This window comes from Ctenocephalides felis, unplaced genomic scaffold (genome assembly GCF_003426905.1).
Source record: "Ctenocephalides felis isolate EL2017-DRISC unplaced genomic scaffold, ASM342690v1 CF-g0.4_SCAFFOLD_01604, whole genome shotgun sequence".
Taxonomy (NCBI): domain Eukaryota; kingdom Metazoa; phylum Arthropoda; class Insecta; order Siphonaptera; family Pulicidae; genus Ctenocephalides; species Ctenocephalides felis.
Window position 1 is genome coordinate 40835055 of NW_020537758.1, and position 26165 is coordinate 40861219.

Below are 26165 nucleotides of genomic sequence, written 5' to 3' on the forward strand. Positions count from 1 at the left end.
TGAAACTGAGGTGATGAGGAATTAAATATAAGTGATATCCTGATATCTTAGCTATGAATTATTTAGTTTATGATTTCAAATAAAGAATGACGCATTTTTACGCCGGCAATTACTAGATTCACCATAAAAATAACGTCAATAGCTTCTGGTTTTGGGACATAAAATGACGTATTACTACATCTATTACGTCAGCAAGTACTGATTTGAATTTATATTAACCGCTAATTACCAAGAATTTTGAAGAAGAATGTTTATTAATGTAATTAAAATTTACAAATTGACTGAATTAAAAATAATTATGAACTAGATATATAAAAACTCTTCAGCTTTCGTTTATATAAAACTATTCGACAAGCATTTCCACTAAATAATTAATATAATTTTTAAAATTGCTCCAAGATTTTCTGATAAAGTTATAATTAAATGTTTGAGTTGGTACGTCTAGAAAGAACAGATTTTATGTTCAAAAGATAAAAATCTTCCAGAAGTTAAAAAACTTTATAATATTTATATTTAAACTTATTTAATTTATTTAATAAATGGATGTAATGAATTAAAGATTGTTTCTAATTGAATTTCTTCACGATGGCTACTCTACTCATTAATTTAAATCATTATTTCAGTTTCTGAAGAAACATACATAATTTTCCAGGTGAATTTGAAAATATTTTAATATTGAAAAAATGTTAATTTTGTGCAGATTTTAAAAGTGAATAATTAATTTAAAATTGTGGGACTATATTATTTACCTCAATTTTCAGTTTGTGTTGAAATTATCCACCAATATTAACGAAGAGTATTTTTCCTGGATATTTATGTAAATCTATAAATATTTTTCAAACATTTTCTATCGAGCTACAACTCGACTCTTGTTTAGTACTTTCATTCGTGTAATTTGGGCCTTAATAATTAATACTTAAAAAATATTTAATTAGATTAAAATTTTAATGATTCAAGAAACTTATTTTACAATTTAATGCATGCTAATAGTGCATTTCATCAAAATTTATATTTAGGACATTTATCTTTCGCTCGACATATAAAAAATTGTGTAAGATTATAAATATAATTAATCATATCTTCTCCAATGATTGTCCATACAATATCAATTTTTCTTATAAAAAGTAGAACGTTAGAGCACAGAACGTTATATTAGCCAAAGAACACAGATCTCCCCTATATTCTTTGGGTCATTATCTAATATAAGTCAATATTCTTTCTTTGAGTCATAGATTGGTAATTGATACATTTGCGTTTCAACTAACAATCTTGGCATATATCGATTGGAAATTTTGTGGTATTGGTAAAGTAACCAATTAGTAAAAAGATCCATTTTGGAAAATTGTAAGATAATATGATAACGGAAATAATTAAGGCTTTGATAACTATAAAATTGGCTTGGAATGCTTAAAATAGTAGTAAGCTATAGAAATTACTATAAAAAACTATGTATACTCACTTTTAATGGTCCTACAAACATAGGAGTCATAACAATTCATTATCTTTCGTTTCCATTGAATTAAATATATATTAATTCATATGATTATATATATAAATAAAAAAAAATATTATATATATATAAATAAAAAAAAAATATCAGGTTCCACCGAGATTTGAACTCGGATCGCTGGATTCAAAGTCCAGAGTGCTAACCATTACACCATGGAACCGCTATAAGTGTTGGCACTACCTATACGGATCGCGTCTTTGAGATTAATTTATCCTGATGGCAGAGTTAAATATAGAACTTTTGAGACAATATTTTAGTCACTTTAAACGTTTGCTGAGAGAAAAGAGATCATAAGTGTTTATTCATATGATTTTCAAAATTGATAGATCCACCAGAAAATATAAATTATAACGCATAATTTTTATAATATAAATGTTATTTATTTTCTTCTATTCTGATGTAACCATTTTCATTCTTTTTTATTATATAATTTTAGTAAAATGTACCTCAATGCTTGTCCCATTCTATTTTTGATATATTTTTAATAGAAAGCTATTCAATTATAATCCCATTCTATTTTTTATAATTTGTAGTAGGAAGCAACCCAATGGTTGTCTTATTCTATGTTTATTATATTTTTAGCAGAAGCCATTTTAATGGTTGTACTATTCTAATTTTGATGATAATTTGACTTTTAATTGGCAGCCGGTGCCATCGGCTGCTTGATGTCCAATGGCCAAATTTGAAAGGTCAAAGCTTCGTCCACTAAAACACGGGCAAGCTCTTCTATCAGCGTTATGATAAAAAAAATGTAAAACCCCAATTTACTATTATATCTAATTAGTGAATTTTTATAACTTACAACAACAAGTGTAAGTGAAATCAATCATATTTACACGAGTTCATTGAGTTTAATCATCACAAGGTACATTTTTCTAAATAATGAGGATGCATTATAAGTCGTACTGGGATCAAATCCTGGTATTGTCAAAGTTGATATACTTGGAAAATGCTAAGAAACTCAAAAAATATAATGTCAAAAATGTTGTAAGTAGCAAAATGCTAGAGAAATAAAGCCAACAAAAAGTGAACAAAAATCTATTAAAAATGCTGTTACATAAAGCTAGCCCAGGCCGAACCCTCATAAACATTTTGCAAAGGTCACAGAATATGATTCTTAAAACATATTAGAGGCACCCAAGTACGTCCCAAATTGACTGATCTGCCAAGACTCCGACATGTATACAGTAACAGAAGAAAACCTTCTGAATCAGCTTGCGAAGGGTTTGCTTTTTATAAAAACAGCTGAAAGACCTAAAAGATTAAATTTAGCATAATCAATATGTAATTTAGAATTTTTATTATTTTTTCTGTATGTGTTTTCCATTTAGGGGCCGATTCTGCTGTAAAATAGACCAATGTAACGTTATGTTACGTTTCTCATACAAAAAGGTACTAAATACTGTCAACATGCCATGGATTCGCTGTGCGATTAGGCGTTGTATACATAAGATGTAACTTTACTCATATGTTATTATACCAAATCTTTTACCAAAAATAAATTACCAAAGTTTTTTAGGTTAGGTTTTCTATCTAAAACGTCTGATTACACAGCAACCATATAGAATTTTGACAGTATTTGGTACCATTTTGTATGAGAAGTGCTACGTAACAAAGCCCTTACGTCACATTGATCTTAAAAGTCACCTTGGTTCTACGACACATTGGTCTATTTTACGGTAGAACCAGTCCCATATTTTTAACTTCCTGTAGGGTAAGTTATAGTAATTGCAAAAATCGAAAATGAACATTTTTGCATGTCTTTACATTAAAAAAATGGATGTATGTATGAAGTGTGTGTATCAATGTATATAGGGAAGCGCCCTATTTGAATGATTCAAAAAACATTTTACTTGTTCAAATTAAAAATGACTACTTCTGATTTTTAGCATTTTAAAATATCATTCAACACATTAGCCAATAAAGTTACTAAATGCTTTTCTAGGCAGCTTGTAATTATATGGGAATAAAAAAAACCTGTAAATTCCGTAATATTTTACCCTTGGTCTGATGTTACTACCATTTATAATCTAAATACCACCGTTAAACTATCATCAATGAATCCTCTATATCTATATCTATATAACTACCGATAGTTGAATATCTATGGAAAGGCGCCTCTGGGCAGGCGCGCGGCTAACTTCCCATCAAAACATTCGCGTACTATGGCAAGTGTGCGCCAGTCATTTATCCGCTTTGGAAAGGACAAGCACACCTCAGTACGATGATAATATTTACATCACGTGTTCGATAATTGAAACACATTGGTAATCGGAATTTTAAATCCATTTTTAATTGAAAATTTTATGTTTTTCCGAGTGATAAATATTTATACACATATGGTAAAAAATTTAGAAAAAATATAAAACAGTTTCGATAGTGATTTTACTGGAACAATATATTATAAATATAAAAGACTTTGTTACAAATTGTGTTTTGTATGTCACGTTAGAAAGACTTTCTGTTTTTATTAAATTGTTTATAGTTGTTTGTAAATGTGTTAACAATATCAATCTGAAAAACTGCTTGGAATTTAAACAAGATATAAGGTAAGTTTTTATTATATATATATATATATATATATATATATATATAATATTTATATAATCAAATTGTTTAACGCTTTGTGTTAGCTGGGGTTTATCAAACAAAATGTTAGTTATTATTATATTTTTATAAATTTAAATTGGCCTCATATTTTCAAACCAACCATTATCATAGTTTATATAACTTAAATTTTAATTTTACAGTTATCTAAACAGCTAATAATGAAACTATTTCTTTTTTTTATAAGATAAAATTCTTGTTTTGGTTTGAAAAGTTTTTATTAATCAATTGTATGATATATCATAGATTTCAAATATGATTTCAAGTGAAAATGGCCTTTCGTGGGCATAGCTGTAGTGGCAACATGCCACTTGGAAATAAAAAGTCATCACTATTACAGCAATTGTAATAATTCAGCACATAGAGATGGGACAACTGTTTGGGTTGCCATCTATAATAATAAGATAATTGATCACAACAGCTCATAGAACTCATAAGTTCTGATCGCTGTTAAAGAATTTATAAAAAAAAAAAAAAAATTGTGTGATATTTGTACAATATATCATTTGATATTAAAATTTTTATATTTTAGATTGATATTTAATTATTTTTATAAAGTATGCTATTATCAAAGACCAACTGTATACCATTCTATAATCTTCTATATTTCAAATTAAATTAAATAAATTATTTTTTCTGTATAACTTATATAATAAACTAGTGGGGCGCATGGCATCGTGCCTTAAGGCAAATTGCTGGAACTTTCCGTACCAAAAATTATTAATTTTTTAAAAAGGTCAACATTGATGAAAAAAAAATTATTACGAAAAAAATAGATTTTTGAGATACTATAAATTTGACAAAAAATTACTTTTTTTGAAAAAAAAAAATCATTTTTGACCGCCAAATGGCACTTTTTTTTACTTTTTTCACTATATCTCCGAAACCGCTAGACCTATTTTCATGAAAATTTGATCAATTCTTCATCTTGTCAAAACAAGTAAAATGTTCTCTTAAAAACTGAGTTACCGTTTTCGGCACTTTTTGCCACGTATTTTCGGAACTGCTAGACCCGCCTTCGCCAAAAACTAATCAGTACGTCTCCTTATCAATACGAATCGAATGTGTTTTGAATTATTCAAATCGGTTGACTGGTGTTTCCGAAATCGTCGACGAAAATTTGTATCCGCACACACACATACATCCATTTTTTCTAAGGTATGCTGAAATATTCAGAAATCTTTGAAACGTAAAGATATATAAAAATTTTCATTTACGATTTTTTTGCGATTACTATAACTTGCCCTACGGGAAGTTAATAATCTTTCTTTTCTTGAAAACTCAAACACGAAAAAATTGTGTTTTAAAGACAACACATTCATTTCTATATGATATCATATTTTTGATTCTACAATTTTTTGTAAGTTAATTATTAGGTGAATGAATTTGTTTAAACATATTAAAATCACATAGTGAGAAATAATATTATAATTGGAGTTAAAACTTCTGGTTTTTAATATAGAATTATTGATTATCGTTTTTCTTACCATATATGACTTCTGGTAATTTTTTAACTATTTTTTATGTTATTATTTATTTGTGTTTTTATTTTGTACTTGTAGTATTTCTATTTATTATATGATTTTTATTTAAATTAATTCTTTTAGAAAAACCAGTTTGCAATGTAGTTTCAATGTACAGATTATTATATATATATATATATATATATATATGCAAATATGTATGCCTCGCACTATTTCTGAAGTGCGATTGCATAAAATAAATAAACATGAAATTATTTTGGAATGATATATTATATATATATATATATAATATATATATTTATATATATATATTATATATATATATATATATATTTATATTATATATATTATATATATATATATATGCACTTCTAACGGTCCTTTTACATGTGGAAATCTATATATTATGATAGATTTTTAATAATTACTTTATTAGAAGACCAGCAATTGATTATTAAAAAAAATGTTTTTTTAAATACACTGAAACTTATTTTTTCATATTATTTTCTAATCTATGCAAATAAGTACTTATATAAGAATATATCATACTTTGAAGTGTTGTATGATGGCACTTTAGTGCCGAAAAGTCGATTCAACGAATTTTTTAGTGAAATATTTGATTTTATATCAAAATTCGATTCAACTAATTTTTTTAGTGAAATATTTGATTTTATATCAAAACATAACAATTAAAAATTAATATCACATTACAATTGATTCTACTTTTTTCTATTTTACGAATACAATTTTTGCATTATTATTATCAATAATTTATTTACTTTTTACTTTATTCTTCATTTATAAATTAATAAGAATTATTAATCAAAATGTTTATATTTTTTTATTTTCATTACTTTTTAATTATAAGATCTCACTAAGCTAAGATTGCAACTCCTCGAGTCAATTGCTAATTTTTTATTCGTTCTTAAGTTTCAATATTGGACAGTTATTTTCATTTTTCTTAAATAAATATTTATTCTCAATTAAACAATTTATTCTCTTTTCGACCTTCTGTAGTAATGTTCTGTTAGTATACATTTTCATGAAGCAAAGTTTCCTTTATATCAACAATTTTTGCGTCCTCTATCATTTACCTATCAACGTCAACGAAAAAATTCAAATATTTTGCTAAACATGTCCCATTAGTCATCATCATCAAACAAAATGAGCACACTAATGATGCCATAAATATAGTATTCAAATTTTTTGCTAAACATGTCCCATTAGTCATCATCATCAAACAAAATGAGCACACTAATGATGCCATAAATATAGTAAACAGTGGCGAATATAATTCAAGCTGCGGTCATAAACTTATTATTAAATTTAAAGTCTCGAAATATTTATTACAGAAACAAGCGACTCGTTCTCAGAACATTCCATCAACCTCATGCAAGGTGAGGATTATTTTTAGTCAAAATACACAATAGGATAAGGGCTGGCCAATTATTTTACTCATTGTAAATTTCAATGGTTTTGCTCAATTAAACTTGTTATTTATTTTACGAATACATTTATTGCCATGACAATATTGCTTGAAATCAGGCTGTCTGAGGCTATCAGGTAGTAGTAGTCCGAAGTAGTACGTATCCGATCTGAAATTCTCTGAATGAAAGGCCAAAGCTCTAACCAGTTATTCACAAAAAAGCTCATGCTATAAAAGTTATCAAGCAAAGGTACAAAGGAATGTATATCTATCACAAAAAATAAATTATACTTATTTAAGAGCTTGAATATAAGATTAAGTTCTTGTGCAATAAAGAAATTTCATATAGTATATTTTATATTAACTAGAACAAAAATAATATCCTTAATGTTAAGGAGACGTTTAGATTAAATTTTACACAAGTGTTATCAATATAACTCAGTTCAAGTAGATTTTTTCTACAAAAAATAAAATGTAGCAGAACAAAAATATGTGCAATAACTTAACTAAAAGATACAAACAGATTTTTTAATTTCCACCAAAATTAGACAAATTGGATAAATGATGAAAGGGAAGTTTACATATGTATGTGACTATGTATTTATTCGAATTCTTTGCCTGCTAAAATCTTTATAATATCTAGAACAATTTTGGTTCAGGTATTGATTTACCAGCAAAATTATATATGCAGATATTATGGATGTTTTAAATTATTTTAGTGAGTTTTAGAATATAAAAATGTTTATAAATATATCTTAAGAGCTTTGCAGTTTGGGTTGTTTTAAAAAGCTGTACAAGAATGCTAAATATAAAATTGACCTACAAATTTACATATGACAAAAAATATATAGTATCTTTCACGAAAAAATTTATACTTTTTCAATGGTATGACACTAGTTCACACAAACAGCAAAACAATTGAGAAATAAATGCTTCTGCATCATGAATCACCTTTCATGCAGTACATTTTTTATTAACTTAAATTAAGAACAAAAATAATTTTCCTAATTTTGAGACAAGGTTTAGTGAATATATATTTGCATTTTTTAAATACTAAAATAATTAGAAGTTGCTGGAATATTAGGAAAACTATTTTGGTCCAGATGCTGAGAGAAACAAAAAAATATACTGCAACGAATAGTTATAAATTTATTTGGATATTATTATTTTCAACAAAAATATATTCTGATATGACGAATTATAATGATACTTCTATATTTATACTGTTAATCAAAAAAAGCTCAGGAAGTTTAAATAAGCTGTCATGCAAAACAATGGATTAAAAAGGAGATGAAGCTTCATTTTATATAAAAAATGACAGTCTTCATTATGCCCCAATGATATTATCTTTGATGAATATTTCTGTTGTTACGCTTTTTTGGGAGGGAAAAAAAGTTGTGCTGAATGTACATCAATGTGATTGTGGATTTTACTAGCTATTTAAATTATTTTTGTAACAAATATAGAGGCAAGATTTTTGGGTATAACTCGTTAAAACTCTGATCCACTTATTGAACTTATCCTAATTGATAGGATATTAGAATAAATTTAAATTAAACTAAGATCAGAACAAATTATAACTAACATAAATTAAGTCTCAATAAAATAATTATTTAAATTCTGAGACCAATGTTTGAATGTTCTGAATTAAACCGTCGTAATATGAATACGCCTTTCATCAATTAGTTTGCTTTTACAAGAGCTAAAATCAAATAAATATTTCTGCATTATGTGAGATATTGTTTATATAAAGTATGTTTATGTTTTAAACTAGTTACTACAACTATAAATACTAAGTTGTTTAACTTTTTCTGGATTAGGAGAACAGTAAGTAATTCGCAGGTTTTGATGCAATTAATACCAATATATAAAGTAAATTTATTACTGAAATGGATTCATGTTTAAATTATATTTTGAATATGAACATTATAAAGACAATAAATTAATTATATGTGTCATATTCTATGTTTTCTAAAAGTTTATAACAAAATTTTACAAATGAAATGAATGAGTCTAGCAACTTTGATATAGGACAAAACTATATTTAATTTGAAATTCAATTTACATTTTAAATATAATAAACGTTACAAGGATAGTTAAATATATTTTTCGTGGCTTAATGGAGATTGCAGAATCATATAAAATATATAACAAAATTTCACAAACGAGTTTATTTTGATATTTTAATGCTTTTAAAAAATATTTTTTACCCACGGGAGTTTCAAAAAATTTAAAAAGTCTTTTTGGATCGAAATCTTGTTCTTCGATTAATTAAAGATATTAAAACAAATGCAAATTTTAGATATATCTCACAATAAGTTACATTGCTAAAATTATTGATTTAATTTGTTTTTGAAAAATATTTTCAAAATAGATTTTCCATTACAATTCATACGTATACGGTATGTTTGCATGTCTGTCTGTTGAATGCAGGTGTTTAAACAATATAACAAAGTTGAGTAAAATCTTGATAATATACTATAAATATAGAATATTATTGAACTGTAAAAATGTGATTTTTTTTTTGAATTCTCAATTCTTTATTTTTTTTTACAACGATTGGTGTTTAAATTCTGTTTTAATCTATGGATAAAAATGTAGAACAATAAAAATAAAAATCAAAAGTTTTTTTTAAAGATTAATGATTAGAGCATTTATGAACCAACTACTGGCTAGTGGTAGCTGAAAATTTTTCTGATAATTATTAACATTTATAATTTTTATTGAATTCTCGAATATTTCAATTCACGTGGGAACCAATTGTTTTAAAAAAATTATTTTAATTCTTTTTGAGAACCAAACATTTTATAAGAGTTCTTGTACTGGATTGTTTGTAGTATCTGCCAGCCCTACGTTTACAATTTGATGTTTATATACTTTATATATATTTTGAAATGGCGTTTAAACATGTGCATGCTATTATATACACATATGTATATGTATATATATATATATACATATATATATATATATATATATATATTATATATATGCATATACATATATACATATGTTCTTTATCTACACATGTAAAATTTCTTTGTAAATATTTAAATATAGACGACATTGAATTGTTTTCCAATCGGAACTAACAAGATTGATAGCGCATCTGTCGTGATTTTTATTTTTATAGTTAGACGAATACTCACATGAAACTTTTTCAATTCGAAACTGTGTCCAAAGTGAATTAGAATTTCGTGTCTTTCAGAACTTCCTGCAGAACCTTTGAACCTTTACGAGATAAACATTAGTATAGTATATCTTGTTTTAAAACTTATTCTTTATATAAATATTTCACCTAATAAAATCATAAGAAATCTCATTCAAGTTAAAAGAAATGATTCAGATGTATATAGAATTCTTTTTTATACATTCAAATAAATTAATAGACTCGTTTGTGAATATGTGATTTAAGCTATAGGAGTTCAATCAGAGGTTTCACGTAGATACTTTGACGTCAAGCAGCAGTGACATTGGTTTTTACTTGTAAATATGGATAAAAATAAGTTTTCAAGTAAAATAGTTTTTGACCAAAATTGTTCCGTTAATAATATAGAAATTGTAATAATAAAATGCATCACGTAGAGATGAGGCAACAGTTTGGGTACCTAAAAACTAACTCCATTCATCATAACAACTTAGGGGGCGTTCATTAATTTTGTGAGATTTTTAGGGGGAGGAAGCGGTTTGACATAAAGTCACGAAAAATCATGTGGGGGAGGGAGGGGTCTAGTAAGATATCACGTGTATTTTTTACCGAAATTTTAAATTACCGAAATTTCCAAAAAAATAAATTGAAAAAAAACATTTTTTTTCATAAATTCGAAAAATTTGTTCAAAAAATTGTACATACCTCACGTGATATTTGGCTGGGGGGGGGGTAATTTTAAATATCCTAAAATGTTACCAAGAGAAAGGGGGGGTTCCAAAAATTCCTAAAATTCCTTAAAAATCAAATTGTTAATGAACGCTTCCTTATAGGACTTCAAACTCTTGAACTTCCCATGCTATGATCTGATCATGTCCTTAATAATTTGAAATATTTTGGAATAATTTGACTTAAATAATTCGAAAGTCACTCAAGTAGATTATTTTTTTAGAGTATCGTGATCAGAACAGAAAATAAGTAAGTGTCTAATCATGTGTAAAGATTCATCCCACGCATACATCTTTGTTACTTCTACAAAAATTCTCAGAAGATCTTTAAAGTATGGTTATAGTAATTGTTGTTACTATTACTGTTATAGTGATTTCGACGACCTGTTCAACAAAAAGCTCATTATGATGTTGATACCAGTGAGGCTCAATATATATATATATATATATATATATATATATATATATATATATATATTTGAATAAATGCTTAAAGCAAGATGTATGAGTGCCAACACGTGTTGATTTTATGCCATGAGTAGCAGTGATTGCAAAGACTGATATTAAGGCAATCTTGAATTGTGCCGTGTCGTTTCGTATTAAACCTAATCAGCGTGAATTACTCATAAAAATAACTTTCTGAGCGAAAAGCGAATATATGAGACGGAAGTCGAATGATGCACGAAAAGACCTTATTTTTACGACGTAATACACGAACATAAACTTTATTTTTCCATGAAATTCAGGAAGATTTAATTGTCCATAATATCTATTCTATTGATGTTTCCAACATGTTTTTATCGATATTTATTTTGGTATTGGTAATTTTTACAAAAATCAATAATTTTTGATATGAGCTTCTTTGTGGCTTAGTGGTTGGAGCTTTACCCTTCAAATCAGAACGCCCCCGATCTTATAAGTGAAAATGTTCAGTTTTTAAGTATCTATTCTATGCCATGAATGAATCAATTAATTATTTTTCAAAAGATTAGTAATTGTGATTTGATTTTTTACATTGGCTTTACCGTGACTTAGTGGTCATAGCATTCACCATCAGAAGGTTCCTGGTTCGATACGTTGAAAATATAGATGAAAATAAGCTTCCAAATAGCAATTCACTGTCATTAATAAACCTTGGTGGTGGTACAGAAATTGTAGTAATAAAATTTTATAAACGGAAAAACGGCAACTCCCAAGTTGCCTTAAAGTTCTCCTAAAGTTGTCTGATAATAATTTTGCAAAAAATTAATAATTGTGATTTAATTTCTTACATTGGCTTCATCGTGATTGACTGGTCAAAGCTCTCACTTTTCAATCAGAAGGTACCTGGAACGAAAAATCGTTGCAATCAGAAGGTTCCTCACCTTTCAATCAGAAGGATCCTGGATCATTGAAAATGTAAATAAAAATTTCCAAGTAGCCATTCTTTGCTATTGCCAATATTAATAAAAATATTAAAATAAAAATATTATAATAATATTGGAAATATTACGGCAATATTTGTTATGATAAATAAGCCAGACCTTCAGTTGCGTTTTAACCCTTTGCAATTGCGAATTGAAAGATTAATATGTATTTTGGCGTCCGAGTAGAAAGGGTTGAAATGTATATATTCAACTAAATAAGATGTTTTATATGCGGCTTGTAATTCAGGCATATAAATAGCAATTATTTGTTCTATGCATTCAGATTCCACACCATTCCTTATTGCAAAATTTTTTGTGATTTTTGCACTTTCTGTCTATTTTTTTTATTTGTTCTTCCAAAATTTTCTAATATTATGTGAGATATAAACCCTTAAAGAAGACTAGTCTAAAACGTTGAGAAGTTCCAGAATATAAAAAATTATATATAAAATTTATGAATTTCTACCAATCGTTATGCAGCTACAATATATTGTATGTAATCCTTTTTACTAAAAATACGTTTTATTGATGCAAGTCATTAGCAATGCAACGATGGCATCGCCAAGTTCTTTATTTAGATATTTTATTGACACAAGAGGAATAGTTTAGTTGCACATAATATATATATATATATATATATATATATATTTATATTTATATATATATGTATATATATATATATTCAATGAATCACGAATTATTTATGACGTTAGTCATGCACACTATTTTAAGTGAATAAAACACCCATATACTTCCTGATCGCTTACGTTTGCAGTTTTATTGATGCTATAAATGAAATTACTACTAGACTATAAATAATAAAAAGTACAAAATCAAAATAGGTATTGAAAAAGTTTGTTGTATGGAAAAATCTATTATTTCATGAATGGTAAGTTTTCTATCGTTTGACGCCATCTATCAGAAATTCGTTTTCAAAAGATTTAAAAATTTAATACTTCTAAAATAATCTAAATCTAGAACAATTATAACTTGATAATTGCAGCCTTGTTAATCATTCCGCATCAAAATATGGATCAAAAGATATATTTTTCTGAATCAGAATAGATACTGATAGAATGATATGGAAAGTAATGAAGAATCTTTTGTAATCTCATTGAAGTATATTTATTGAATTGAATTGAAAAATATTGAATTTAGTAAAGTTAACAGGAATGTATTCGAACATCTCCTACACTAAAATTAAATATCTTTTAACGGTATTTCTAAGTATTGCAGAAGTCAAAATGGTACCTGGATACTTACGATATTCCTTAATAAATCTCTAGAATTCAAAAGAACAAATTTCTTGCTGCTACTAACCTTATCATGTATGATATTTATGATAATATGCCACATGCAGCGCAATATTCAACCGCTCTATTGGCACGTTAAACGCATGTTTACGATTAACATGACGCGCGTCAGAAGTGATTTACCCTCTGACACATAAACCCACTTAAAATTGAAGCTAACGCAAAACGCTCCTTGCTGCATAATTAAGGACGCGACATGGGACTTTGATATTTTATCTGACTTTTTTTGAACAAATTTTTAATTAGATAATTTCTGAAAAATACTAATAAGTACGCGATAATTCATCAACAGAGAATATAATAAAATACTCAGGTAGGGGAAAGTCCCCGAGTGCCGGACACCTAAGTTTTTTTTAAATAAATCAAAATTTTACGAAATATTTAGTAAATTGTGACCTACGTTAGATTACAAAGTTAGAAATCAAACTAAATTAACAAAAAACATACCTCTAAAATGAATTCTGATGCCCCGTGCATTAACCCAAAAACAAGGGTTAAATTTAAAAAAACCGTTCTAAGTACGAACATGGTTGAATTGGCCTTTCAAAGTTTGTGGGGGTCGGTCTTTTAGACACGATTGAGGCGCTCTAAATAGGCCAAAAAAAAAAATTTCAAAATTTAACCCTTATTTTTAGGCCAATGCACGGGACAACAGAATTCATTTTAGAGATATAGTTTCTTTTGCAAAATATCTTATTCTGATTTTCACTAATCAAAAATCATATGTGCCTAATCAACTTTTTCTGACCTTTTTCTGAATTCAAAATTTTCAAAATTAGTTAGAGAAGATATTCTTTAAAAATAGCTTACCAAAGTGTGTTAGCAAATCTCATTTATAGGAAATCAGTATTGTAAATTTATAGGTAAAAAATATTGTAGAGAAAGTGGAAAATTTTACAGCTTTACTATAGATTTGTATGTTACCACACTTAGTTTCTACATTATTTTCTACTATTATGTATTTATTAACTTTTAACTTCACATAGGGTAGGTTATTGTATTGTATTGTTATTGTAAAGTTTGCATTTCTTGACGTTTTGAAGGTTTCTGAACATTTTGGCATACTGCAGAAAAAATGGATGTGTGTGTATATGTGTATGGATACAATTTTCCAGTCATGTTTCCGGGCGCACGCATCAACTGATTTGAATGATTCAAAAAACATTCGATTTCTATTGATAGGGAGATGTGCTGATTAGTTTTTGGCAAAGGCAGGTCCAGCAGTTACGGAGATAAAGAGCAAAGAGTGCAGAAAATAGAAATCGAGTTTTTGAGATACGGGGCTTCCGATTTGAATGATCTAAAAAACATTCAATTTGTAATGATTGGGAGAAGAGGTGATTAGTTTTAAGCAAAGGCAGGCCCACTTAAATTATTTTTAACTGTGGTCCTAGACATGTTATTTACTGTTACGGTTCTGAAGATTAAAAATAACATAATTGAAAAAAATTAATCACAATAACCGAAAAATGATTGCAGTTTCGAAAAAGCTCCAAGATTCACTTAAAAGCTCATAACTTCCAAACAACATGTGACATTGTTTTCTGAATTTTTTCAATACAGTTACGGTCAATACTATCACCCTGCTTTGATTTGACTTTAAGTTCTGGAACACCCTGTATTATATATATATATATATATATATATATATATATATATATATGCGTGTGAGTTAAATTGTTAAAATAAATATACTTTTGTGTGCATGAGTGTTTGTGTTTGCGTCAAGCTCTGCTCATGAGTGTATAGTCTAAATATAATTGGAATCCCATGAATGAAATAGATTTTGCGTCAACCGCATAAAGGCGTACATATGCGTATATATGCGCATATTTCGATGTACCCCCACGGCCCCCAAGACCCCCACGTAAGAGCGCACGCAACATTTACCTCGAAGGAAATGTCTTCGGCGAACGGTTTGACACATGGCTGGATACGCCACGCGATATAATTTCTGACGAGAACAAATTCACCTCCAAGATATTATAATTACGAACATAATTATTATGCTAAAACTTCGGAATTAATCAACCAGGATAAGGATAAGATAGGCGATTGACGTGTGTGCCCTTTTATCTTAATAAAAATTTATCACCAAGAATTAATCTCAGTCAATCGATTCGAAATTTACTGAATATTATAAATTACTGAATATTATAATAACCTTAGCAATTCATTAAATATGGTACTTAACTTGCGTAGAACTGAACAACTTTTAAAAAAATTCAATAAATTGTTGCAATGGTGTACAAATGTATATGTAAAAATATACATCCAAAAATATCTTACCTACATATATAATCTAATAAGTAAATAATAATATATCGATAATAATAAATGCAAGTATATGTGTAACTAGTGGGGTGTATGGCATCGAGCCTTTACACAAATTGCTGGAACTTCCCGTACAGTATCGAAATGTTCGAGGAATATTAAATATTTTTAAATAGACTATTATAAATAAATACTGTAACATTGTCTAATATTTATAAGAATTATATAAACTGAATTGCAAAGTTGAAATTATTTGTTTAAAGTATATTAGAACTTTCGTCAGAATTAAAATTAAAATCGGAATTATTTTCGATATGGTAAAACAAATTTTTTTCCAAAATCAATTATTTTGTTAATACAAGCAGAAAGTCTTTGAATCATTTAAATCGTACGCTTAGTTCTCTCAAAAACTGCCATTTTTTGCAAATTTAACTCTGATGTATCTTCGAAATGAGTGTTTAACTAAATATTACTAAATATTTTAGTAAAATGGTATAATATCTCATTTTAAATGAAATCAAAAAACTAAAAATAACGATTTTTGTTAGAGATTTTTTTCCCTGGCCGACATTGTGAATCGGAAATAATTGAAAAGTACGTTTGTATAGCTTTTATTATTAGTTTTGATTTAATTGCATGTTTTTTATTCTGAATGCATCAAAAATTAGCTTTTCTCAAAACTTTTTCCAAACAAAAATATACGACTATTATTTTTTAAAAAATCAGCAAAATATGTCTAAAAGTAATTTTGAATTTATATTGGTTTTTACAATAATTAAATCTGAATACTCCTGTTTTTTACTTAAAAGGAGAGAATACTATCTTCAATTATAATATAATAGCATATAAACAGAATTAAGCAAAATTATATCTAAAACTTACTTTGAATTTGCATAGATTATTTTAATCAGTAAATCTTCAAAACATCCATTTGCTTTATTAACTTTGCAACAAGATAAAGTAATAAATTGCTTCTAGAATTTAACTTTTATGAGTAAATTTAAATTTGAAAAAAAAATTATTACATGAAGGTGCATATGAAAATAATTTTGAGATTCGAGTAAAAAATAAAATTTATATTTGTAAAAAAAATATCTTTGAGTATTATAGGTTCTTTCTGTTATAAAAATAACCATTATCTCCATTATATTTTCTACGAAATAAAACATTATAATTAATTACACTTATCATGAATCTTTTGTGTAATAGGTATCGTAAATCTTTTTGTGTAATATTTAAATATAAAACAAACCCCAATATAAATGATAATGATGATGATACCAATATAATGACCACTTCATCCTTTATAAACTCGTGAAATTCTATTATCTAGTGTCCTTCGAACAGAAAGTAAACAGATCCTTTGTCAGTGTCCCTTTTCTAGTACAAATGACTATGTATTTAGGTATTAGGGCACAGAACCATTATTAAGTTGATATTATGAAAGTTATTGAACTGGGTCACATGAATATGCAAACAGCATTCAATAATACTTTATAGAAATATAGCTAATTGTTTGTAGTTCAGTTTCCAGAAAGTTTTGACAGAAAGTAACAGCGCTAAAACCCAAGTTTGAGACTAATTATGAAACTTTGGAGTTACCAATATCATCGTGACATTGAGAAATTTATAGAAATTTTAACCAACTTAACACATTGAGCTTTTACTTTGTATAGTTGAAGTTTTGATATTTCTTCTCTGCATCTGAATCGAATATTCACTTTATATATTATGTAATAAATAAACCATTTACCGTATCTTGTATTACAGAAATGAGGTTGCAGAATTTTGAAGAATTCATGCATTTGAGAGTACATAAAATTTAATATGCATTTCAACTAACCCTCATAATTTACTTCAATACCGCGCCTCAATATATCATATAACGCGGTTCACATTTGCGGCCTTTGGGATCGGCGTAATGGTCCACAATCAACCTCAGGCTCTCATTCTTTCTCTCAAAGAAAAGCATATAAATCAAACTTTTTATATGTTTTCTACAGGAACACATATAATTCTATAGGAAGAAGTGTTTGCTTAGGAAACTGTCTGGAAGCAAGTGTAAAGCGAAAAGTTTTGTAAGAAGAACATGTCATGATCATCTCTGTACATAGTTTCGTGATATAACACAAGATAAATATACACGAATATATATATACACATACACACACACACACACATATATATATATATATATATATATGTGTCAACCAAAAAATATTTAGTAAATGCAGAAGATTTTGTTTTATTTTCCAAATATTAGTTACGGTAAATTAACGTGTGAGTCGAAAACGCTACTGAGTGAGCTATTCCCGCCACAATATAAAAAATTTAGCCTGAATTTTTTTTTAAATTATTACTTACCGAGTCAAACATGATTACTAACATAGCACCTAAAATAAAATAATAATCTCAAAAATATGAGCATGTATGGTTATAAAATGATCAAGTCTTTGGGAACTAAGTATTTTTCATGATATGCATCCGCTATTATTAACACCCACTTGGTGTTTTCCAATTTAAACAAAGTTTTGAAGAATGATAAATTTAATTTTTATGAACTAAATTATAATTTAAATCCAGCACTTCAACTACTACTACTATATACTATATTTTATTTTTACATATGTATCATATAATATGCATGATTCATATTGAAGTATCATTCACTTCATAATTCAGTGCTCTTCGTTAAAATGTAATCGGATTCTATACACTTCACAAATAGAGCAATAAATCATAATAAACCAGGAATAAGTACAATTTGCAAAATTATAAATGGTCGGTCAAAATACTATATCTACCGTATTTTCAGGAAGCTTTACTGTACCTACATTTTCAAATTTAATATGTTTTTGGTCTTCTTTATCCAAATATGTTCATAATTTAAAATGATATAAATAAATGAATTCGATTACATTTGATATTTTATTATAAATTATCTAGTTTGTTTCATAAAACACGAGTCTATTATTTAATATTATGATTTTCCTAGAAATTCTTATGTCTTTTTGTGCTTCCAACAATTACGCAGAAAGGCCGTTGAGGATAATTCTGAAGTATTTAAAAAAACACTACAGCAAAAGCACAAAAATATAAAATATTTCTTAAATTTGAAATGTACAATTCGATAATTCAATTCAATTCAAATATAAAATGTATTTCATTATATAATTACAGTTTACACTTTTAAGGTATTTCATAGAATTATTAACCTATGGAATTACACTCTTACATAAATTTGATACACTGTTGCAATTGATATTATATCGGACATGTGAAAAAAAAGAATAGATTTGACAATTATTAAAAAAAAATATCATAACAATATTTAACAAAATGAATTACAAGTTCCAATTACAGCTATGGGTCGATCAGGATATAGTTTGGCATACCAAAGTATTTCTTTCGCGAATTGGCCAAGTACCCAGATGCTAACATTAATTCATCTCTAGATCTGATGAGAAATTTTCAGTGAGCTTAATCATTTTATTTCTATATATTAAAAATAAACAATTTTTGTTTATTTTGATTATTTCTCATCAGATTGCTATGAATTAATTCGAATAATATCTTATTTACAGATATTACGGAGACGCAAAAGTGATTTACAATATAATCGTACGTCTGTCGTGTTAATTTACTTTACCTCTGTATTATGCAACGACAAGGCTTTTAATGCTTCGTGTCCCGAAATTAATTAATTTTCTAAATTGTACTCTAAGATCGTCTCAAATGTTACTTTTCGAGTTCGTATTCATCACCTAATTTTGGCCTTGTACGTCTTAATTTATTTGGTCTGCGATATCGAGAAATTAACGGATATTTAAGGTTTGTTACCGGAGAGTCCTAGAGTAATAAGATTTATTTAGATATTTGACCATTTATGCATTTATCTCTTAAGTAAATATATATTCAATTTAGATTTTCAATGTTAGATTTTTTTTTTAAACAAACAAACATTTTTTAAGATTTTTTTATACTAACTGTTTAAAATTAAATTAACCAATTGCAGAATTTTTTTTCAATTTTATTTAATATAAGGCTGCTAGTATAATAGTATAGTATATATAATTAAATATGATATTCAACAATACAGTCAGAAATATTGATGTGAAATAAAAGTATGTACCTACTACTTCTGTTCAAGCCCTGTTACTAAATTGTTATACTTTGTATTAACAACTCATAGAATTGAATATTCCTATAAAGAAGAATGAGTTAAATTTAAGATAATGAGTTTGAAATGTTGAGTTAAAATTAATTAGAATTAGAAGTAAAAAATAGAATTAAAAAAAATAATGTCGAATAAATAAAGAAATGTTGTAAGTGGCTAAATGCTCCATGTAAGCGAGGCCAATAAAAATAAAAAAAAAATTCCTATAGTTCACCTTATATATTATTCGACAAAATATTATTTTTTCTAAACTAGCCTTCAAAATTTTATATTCTATTTAGAAATCCTGAACTGATTTTGATTTTATAGAATAAAGAACAATTTGAGCTATTGATTATATTTATAATTATTTTATAAAATCAAGAACTATTTTTATCCCATGTAGTTTTTATATTAAATTTATATATTTAAAAAAATATCTAATAGTAATAGCACATTTCATTATAAATATAATAATTATATTTATTATTTTTATTCATATTGGTTATATTATGTTATATGTTTTTCAATATAATAGTATCATATTATTGTTCAAATTTATAATGTGTTTTGCATAGAAAACTTTTTAACAAACGTTCTTCTAACTCGGTCATTTACGAAGTTCAATAGAAAAACATCATCTATTTATAAATTATATTTAAAATTTATTATGATTTTATAAAAAAAATAAAATTTTATAAAATTTGAATTACAACCTAGTTTTGCTAATTTAACTATTGGTTACTCGAAGTTAACTTTTTACTTGTCTATTATAATTTTGATAGATTTTTACTATACTTAATTAATATTTCTGATTTATTAATTTTTCACGTTTTTTTATTATTTTGTCACTAAAATAAACATATATTTTTTAAATGTTATTAACTATTAAATATTCTATAAATATTAGCACATATATTATGCATAGGCTTCAAGCGTTGTTCACAATTGTGTTGTATGTAATCGAGTATTTATTTTTGTAATAACAAAAATATTTACTAAATCCTGATTTCATTCTCATTTCTTTTTCTGTTAGATCAAGTGTAAGATTATTTGCAAATTCATGGAAAGAAAATCTACTTTCATTATTATGTTAAAAAGATCATTTTCTTACCTGAATCTTGAAGTGATATTCTACAAGATACGAAACCCACGCACACCTTTCTGGGAAGAACGCATAATTTTCCACATCTTGCCTAACAGAATAAGTATTTACATATTTAAACTCCGAGATAAAATTACTGAGAATGATAAGTTTTAAACAGTTTCAATTACGGAATGAGATAAGTGCTTAGCATTTCTAATGCCACTAATAAATAGCTACTTCGAGACTTTTTTATTCATATATTTCATTTATGATACTGGTACTTTTCTTATATACCGTATTCTATTTAGTGTTTTAAAAAACTTTTTTGTTAGAATAGAAAAACAAGTAAACTTAGTTAAAAAAAAGCAATTTCACGGGAGATAAATTAAAAAAGGAGATAAACAATTATTCCAAATCTGGTAATAAAAATTTCTGACAAAATACCAGATCAACGTTAAGTACAGTGTTATAGTTGTAGAAAATGTGCCCATGATTGCAAATTTATACTTTGTATTGGTTGAACAATGTGGCTATTATTTCGTGACATTCCTTAAAATTAAAAATAAGACTTCATATCTGGTGCTTTCTGGTAGTCCCATTTTTTGGGGTCAAAATGACCATAGTATAAATTTTTGAAGAACTGCATTTCTACAATGACGAATTATTTGGGAGTTTTACTAAACATAGTCAGATAGTTGTTTGTTTGATATGTGTTATTTGTTGTCATATAATTAGTTTCGTTTTAACAATTTAATTGTTTAAAGTCAAATTGGACTTTTGTGCCTCGGCCTATCCTATATCTGATCATTATTGCATATACACAGTTTGAAAAATGGATGCACACGAATTTTATTATAATTTCTTAAATTATATTTTTATTAGAACGATTAATTCCTGTGCTAATATAATTTATCAGATGTAAAAATTGTAAATAAAATTACATTTATAACTAGAACGTATTCTTACCTTTTGCACAAAATATTTTATTCATCATCCCCCATCATTTGATTATTTGGTATATATTATTTCTTGGCTTTTTGGTTAATCTAAAATTTACAAGAATGTATAATCAAGTTGAAATTACAATATTTTATTCATATTCATATTTGTCAATATTAATGGTCTATTTTCCTTTTCACTGTGATTTGCATACTTTTTGATGCCTTTTGATAACATGCAAATCTTTTAATTTGATTTCAAAACGTGAACCTTTGTTAACTGCGATTAATATCGTAAATGGACACTTCAATCTATGTCAAAACAAACGAATTTACATTTATTTAATATGAACGTTTATTCGAAACAGCTTGACTATCTGAAAAGAAAATGGATTTTAAATTAAAAAATGCTTTACGTTTTATAATTAACATTCTTATACAAAAACAATCAATTATATCTACATTCTAACAATTACGTATATTAATTTTTTTGAACTTTTTTGAATAACTCATCAGTTTTTAAAATCAAAATAGCTTAATAAACAATGAGATTAATTTTATGTATTCGGTGTTATTTTATTGCATAATTAAATATATGCATATATGGGGGAACTAATGTATTTACATAAATTTCATTTTATTTGATAATTTTATCTATTCTATTTGATTTTCCATATTATTTTATTGATTAAACATATTGTACTAATATCTAATATATTCATTGCAATTATTATGTTATTACGGATATTTGATATTGGCACCTCTTTCTACTACTATTCAATAATATATATATATATATATATATATATATATACATACATACATATACACACACACACACACACATATATATATATATATATATATATATATATATAAATCAAATTACACAGAAATAATATAATCCCTTTGAATCACACTGCTATTTATTAATCATTGCATAGATTAATTAAACAATTGATATTAATGGAAATATTTAATATTGGCTTTGCTTGTTACAATGAAGTAATAAAATGGTTGTATTTGATGAAGTAAAATGAAAATGTAGCAAATGAATATGAATTTGTACCTCCTAATGCGCACTTATTGCTATTTCTTACAACAAATATTATTTTTTAACTTATTCCACACAGTCTTTAATGTTTATAGTTTTTTTTTCTAATCAATAATTTTACGACCGGTACCTAATAAAATGGTTCTGTATTTCAAAATAACTAATTTTTTGCATCAAAAAGGGATGTTTATCAATCAGTTCTTTCGAGTGTTTACTAAATTATAATGTATAATCTTGTAAAAGATTATTATCAAATTTTTAATATCTTTCTAGCAAAATCTTCCACTAAATTCCTTCCTTCGCATATCTAAATCTTTCCCAAGGGCATGCCTGCATAAGCTCCTTGGGCTTATATGCATTGAAATATAAGCCTTAAGCAATATAAAGGCAATGAAGCTCATTTTATTCTTAGCCTTGGACTTTAACACAAAATCGATTCAATTTCCACTAAAACACACAGTAATATAAATAAGGAAATGCGAAAATTATTGCGCCTTGGCGTAGATGTAAGTTACGTAACATTCGGGCATTTTCATTATTGGGGAGTAAATATATGTATATATATATATATATATATATATGTATATATATAAAAATTTATCTTCAATTTATATTTTATAAGATTTTCTAATATAATTACCTATAACATTTCAATCATTTTTACTGAAATTTAAATGTCACATGGGTTCATACAATAAATAGTTTTTACAATTTTGAATCAGATAGATCCCCTGCAATTGCTCTTAAAATATATATAATATATAATTAATATTTAGATTAAGAATCAAATCACAGTTTGATATAGTTATTTAGTTTCTATCACAATTTTTATATATTTTTTTTTCAAATCATTTCAATTAAAGGTTATTCATTATTCTATGCAGCCACTGTTTAGTTTCATATACCGTTTTAGTTTTAAACAGTTTGTAAAATGTAATATTTGATTAAAATGAGCTTCAAAAATGAACATCTATTTTTTTGTTTTTTCAAAAATTAGCTATGACTTTTTTGTTTAATATGTTACATTAAACTATTGCGGTGTAGGTTTTATTTAAAGATTTAAACTTGTTTTTCATTAAATACGTTAAACATTAGATATTTATATTTTGACATTTTTGTGTCATTAAAATTCTCTATAACCCTGTTGGGTTATTTTTAGTGTCTAATTTTAGATAATTCGGTATTTTTCTTTTTTTTATCTTATTTGATATTGAAATGTAAAATAAGACACAGTTCAATTTTATTATACTCAACCATTATCAAACGTATTCTATGTTTTCATTTGTTGATTAACTTTATACATTTTAGTTTTGTTTGTAAATCGTGATTTTTAGCAATTTATCTTCAGACTTATCATAAATGACTAGATTATTTAGTTAACATGCTACTAAACACTAAGCCAGTTCAGGGTTACTAAGGGTTGTAGACTGGGTCATGTAATATACTTTTTGTCATTATATATGTATATATATATATGTGTGTGTGTATTTATGTATTTATGTATGTATGTACCGTTTCTGAGTTTCACAAGGGACAAAAATTCATTGAATTTTTTTTATGCCCAGACATCATCTATATATGTAATATTTGGAAATGTTCTCGTAAAACTTTAGTGAAACGTGTGCTTTGAATGGAATTTTATTCACGAATCGTTTTTCTTTTTTCAGAATGAATATTACTTCGCCAAAATCATCGTTTTGCAAACTCGGCCTCTATTCAAGGCAGAAGCCCTTAAAAGTAATGGTGCTCGGTCAGGGAGGCGTTGGAAAGTCTGGTGAGTCGCTTTTTCTAGGTTTTCTTTTATTGGATATCATATTATTTGATACGATTTTGTATTTGCAATATCTAATATTATACATGATATAATTATAAATATCTTTCGTGCTTTGTTCTATTTTTATAAAATGTTTTGTGATGTATTTCTATCTTCTACTATCTATACTATATATTGAATTTCTGTTCAGTGAGTGCTCTATATGATTTAACATAAATATAAATTATTAATCCCGATGACATTTTAGTTTTGTGTTTGTTTTCACACAGTTCCCTCTCTATCTGGGTTTAAGTAAGTTTGTATTTGGATTTATAAACATCTCCTTTTATACAATATAATGGCCTTTGAACTTTCTTGCTATATGTTTCTAAACCTAAACTAATAACGCAATGTATTTACTACTTCAATAACTTCACTTTGGCAACGGAGATAGGAAAATACAAGCATTTCCTTTTATCAGAAAATAGGAAAATATTTCTTGTTCCACATTGAAACTGCTGTAGTAGCAAATTAAAGTGAAAATACTCGATATCGGTTTGCAGTGAAAAAAAATTTAAGTTTATTGTATTAAATTTATAGTAAGTATAGCAATTATGTGACAAACTATATTTATTGTGATCTTACACTGATCGGACGTCTTTTCGTTTTATTATATTGGCCATGAGGGTGACAAACTTCAGGGCATTAAGCTTTACACGGAATGGTTGCTACCCCTGGTAGAAGGGGTAGCAAAGTGTTTTAATTAAAATAGTTGTTCACTTTAAAAAGTAAAGTCCGCTTAACAATATGTAAATAACCAATAAAAATAAATATATCTTCTTTCATTATAACTTAGTAACAAATCAGTGTTTAATACAGTCCACAGCTACAAGGGTTAAATTATAACCCAACAACCTGAATTATCGAAGAAGAGTTTTAATAAATTCTATAACTACGTAACATAAAGTACATACACTTTAAGGGCTTAGTAGTTTCAATGCTCTAGCTACCAATTATTTACATATATTTGCCAACAATACTTATAAGAGCTTGTATATAGACATTAGTTGTTTTATATCTAATTTATACATTTCATAATTTCTTAACTTTAATTAAGTTAATTTTATAGTTAACAAAACATTCTACTGAGTTGCTCTAATTAGTTTTGCATAAAAATTACATTCCCTAAAGTTAGTATTATCAGCAATCAATAAGAGTATTCTAATGATACTAATTAATTTTTATCATCACATAAGCATAGAAGTTTTAGAATGAAGTAAG

At 26.5% G+C, this 26165-nt stretch overlaps 1 protein-coding gene and 1 non-coding gene across 2 annotated transcripts in view; one reads left to right on the top strand and one right to left on the bottom strand.

Moving 5' to 3' along the window:
• Positions 1-1598: 1598 nt before the first annotated feature.
• Positions 1599-1670, bottom strand: Trnaq-uug. The gene has a single exon. It is a non-coding gene; the product is annotated as a tRNA-Gln (tRNA).
• Positions 1671-3995: 2325 nt separating this feature from the next.
• Positions 3996-26165, top strand: part of LOC113372321 (ras-related and estrogen-regulated growth inhibitor) — a 52996-nt gene continuing 30826 nt past the window's right edge. The window contains exons 1-2 of the mRNA XM_026612643.1: positions 3996-4059; positions 24799-24905. Of these exons, the coding sequence (XP_026468428.1) occupies positions 24800-24905 (106 nt within the window). The 5' untranslated portion in view covers positions 3996-4059; position 24799. The remainder of the gene's footprint in view (positions 4060-24798; positions 24906-26165) is intronic.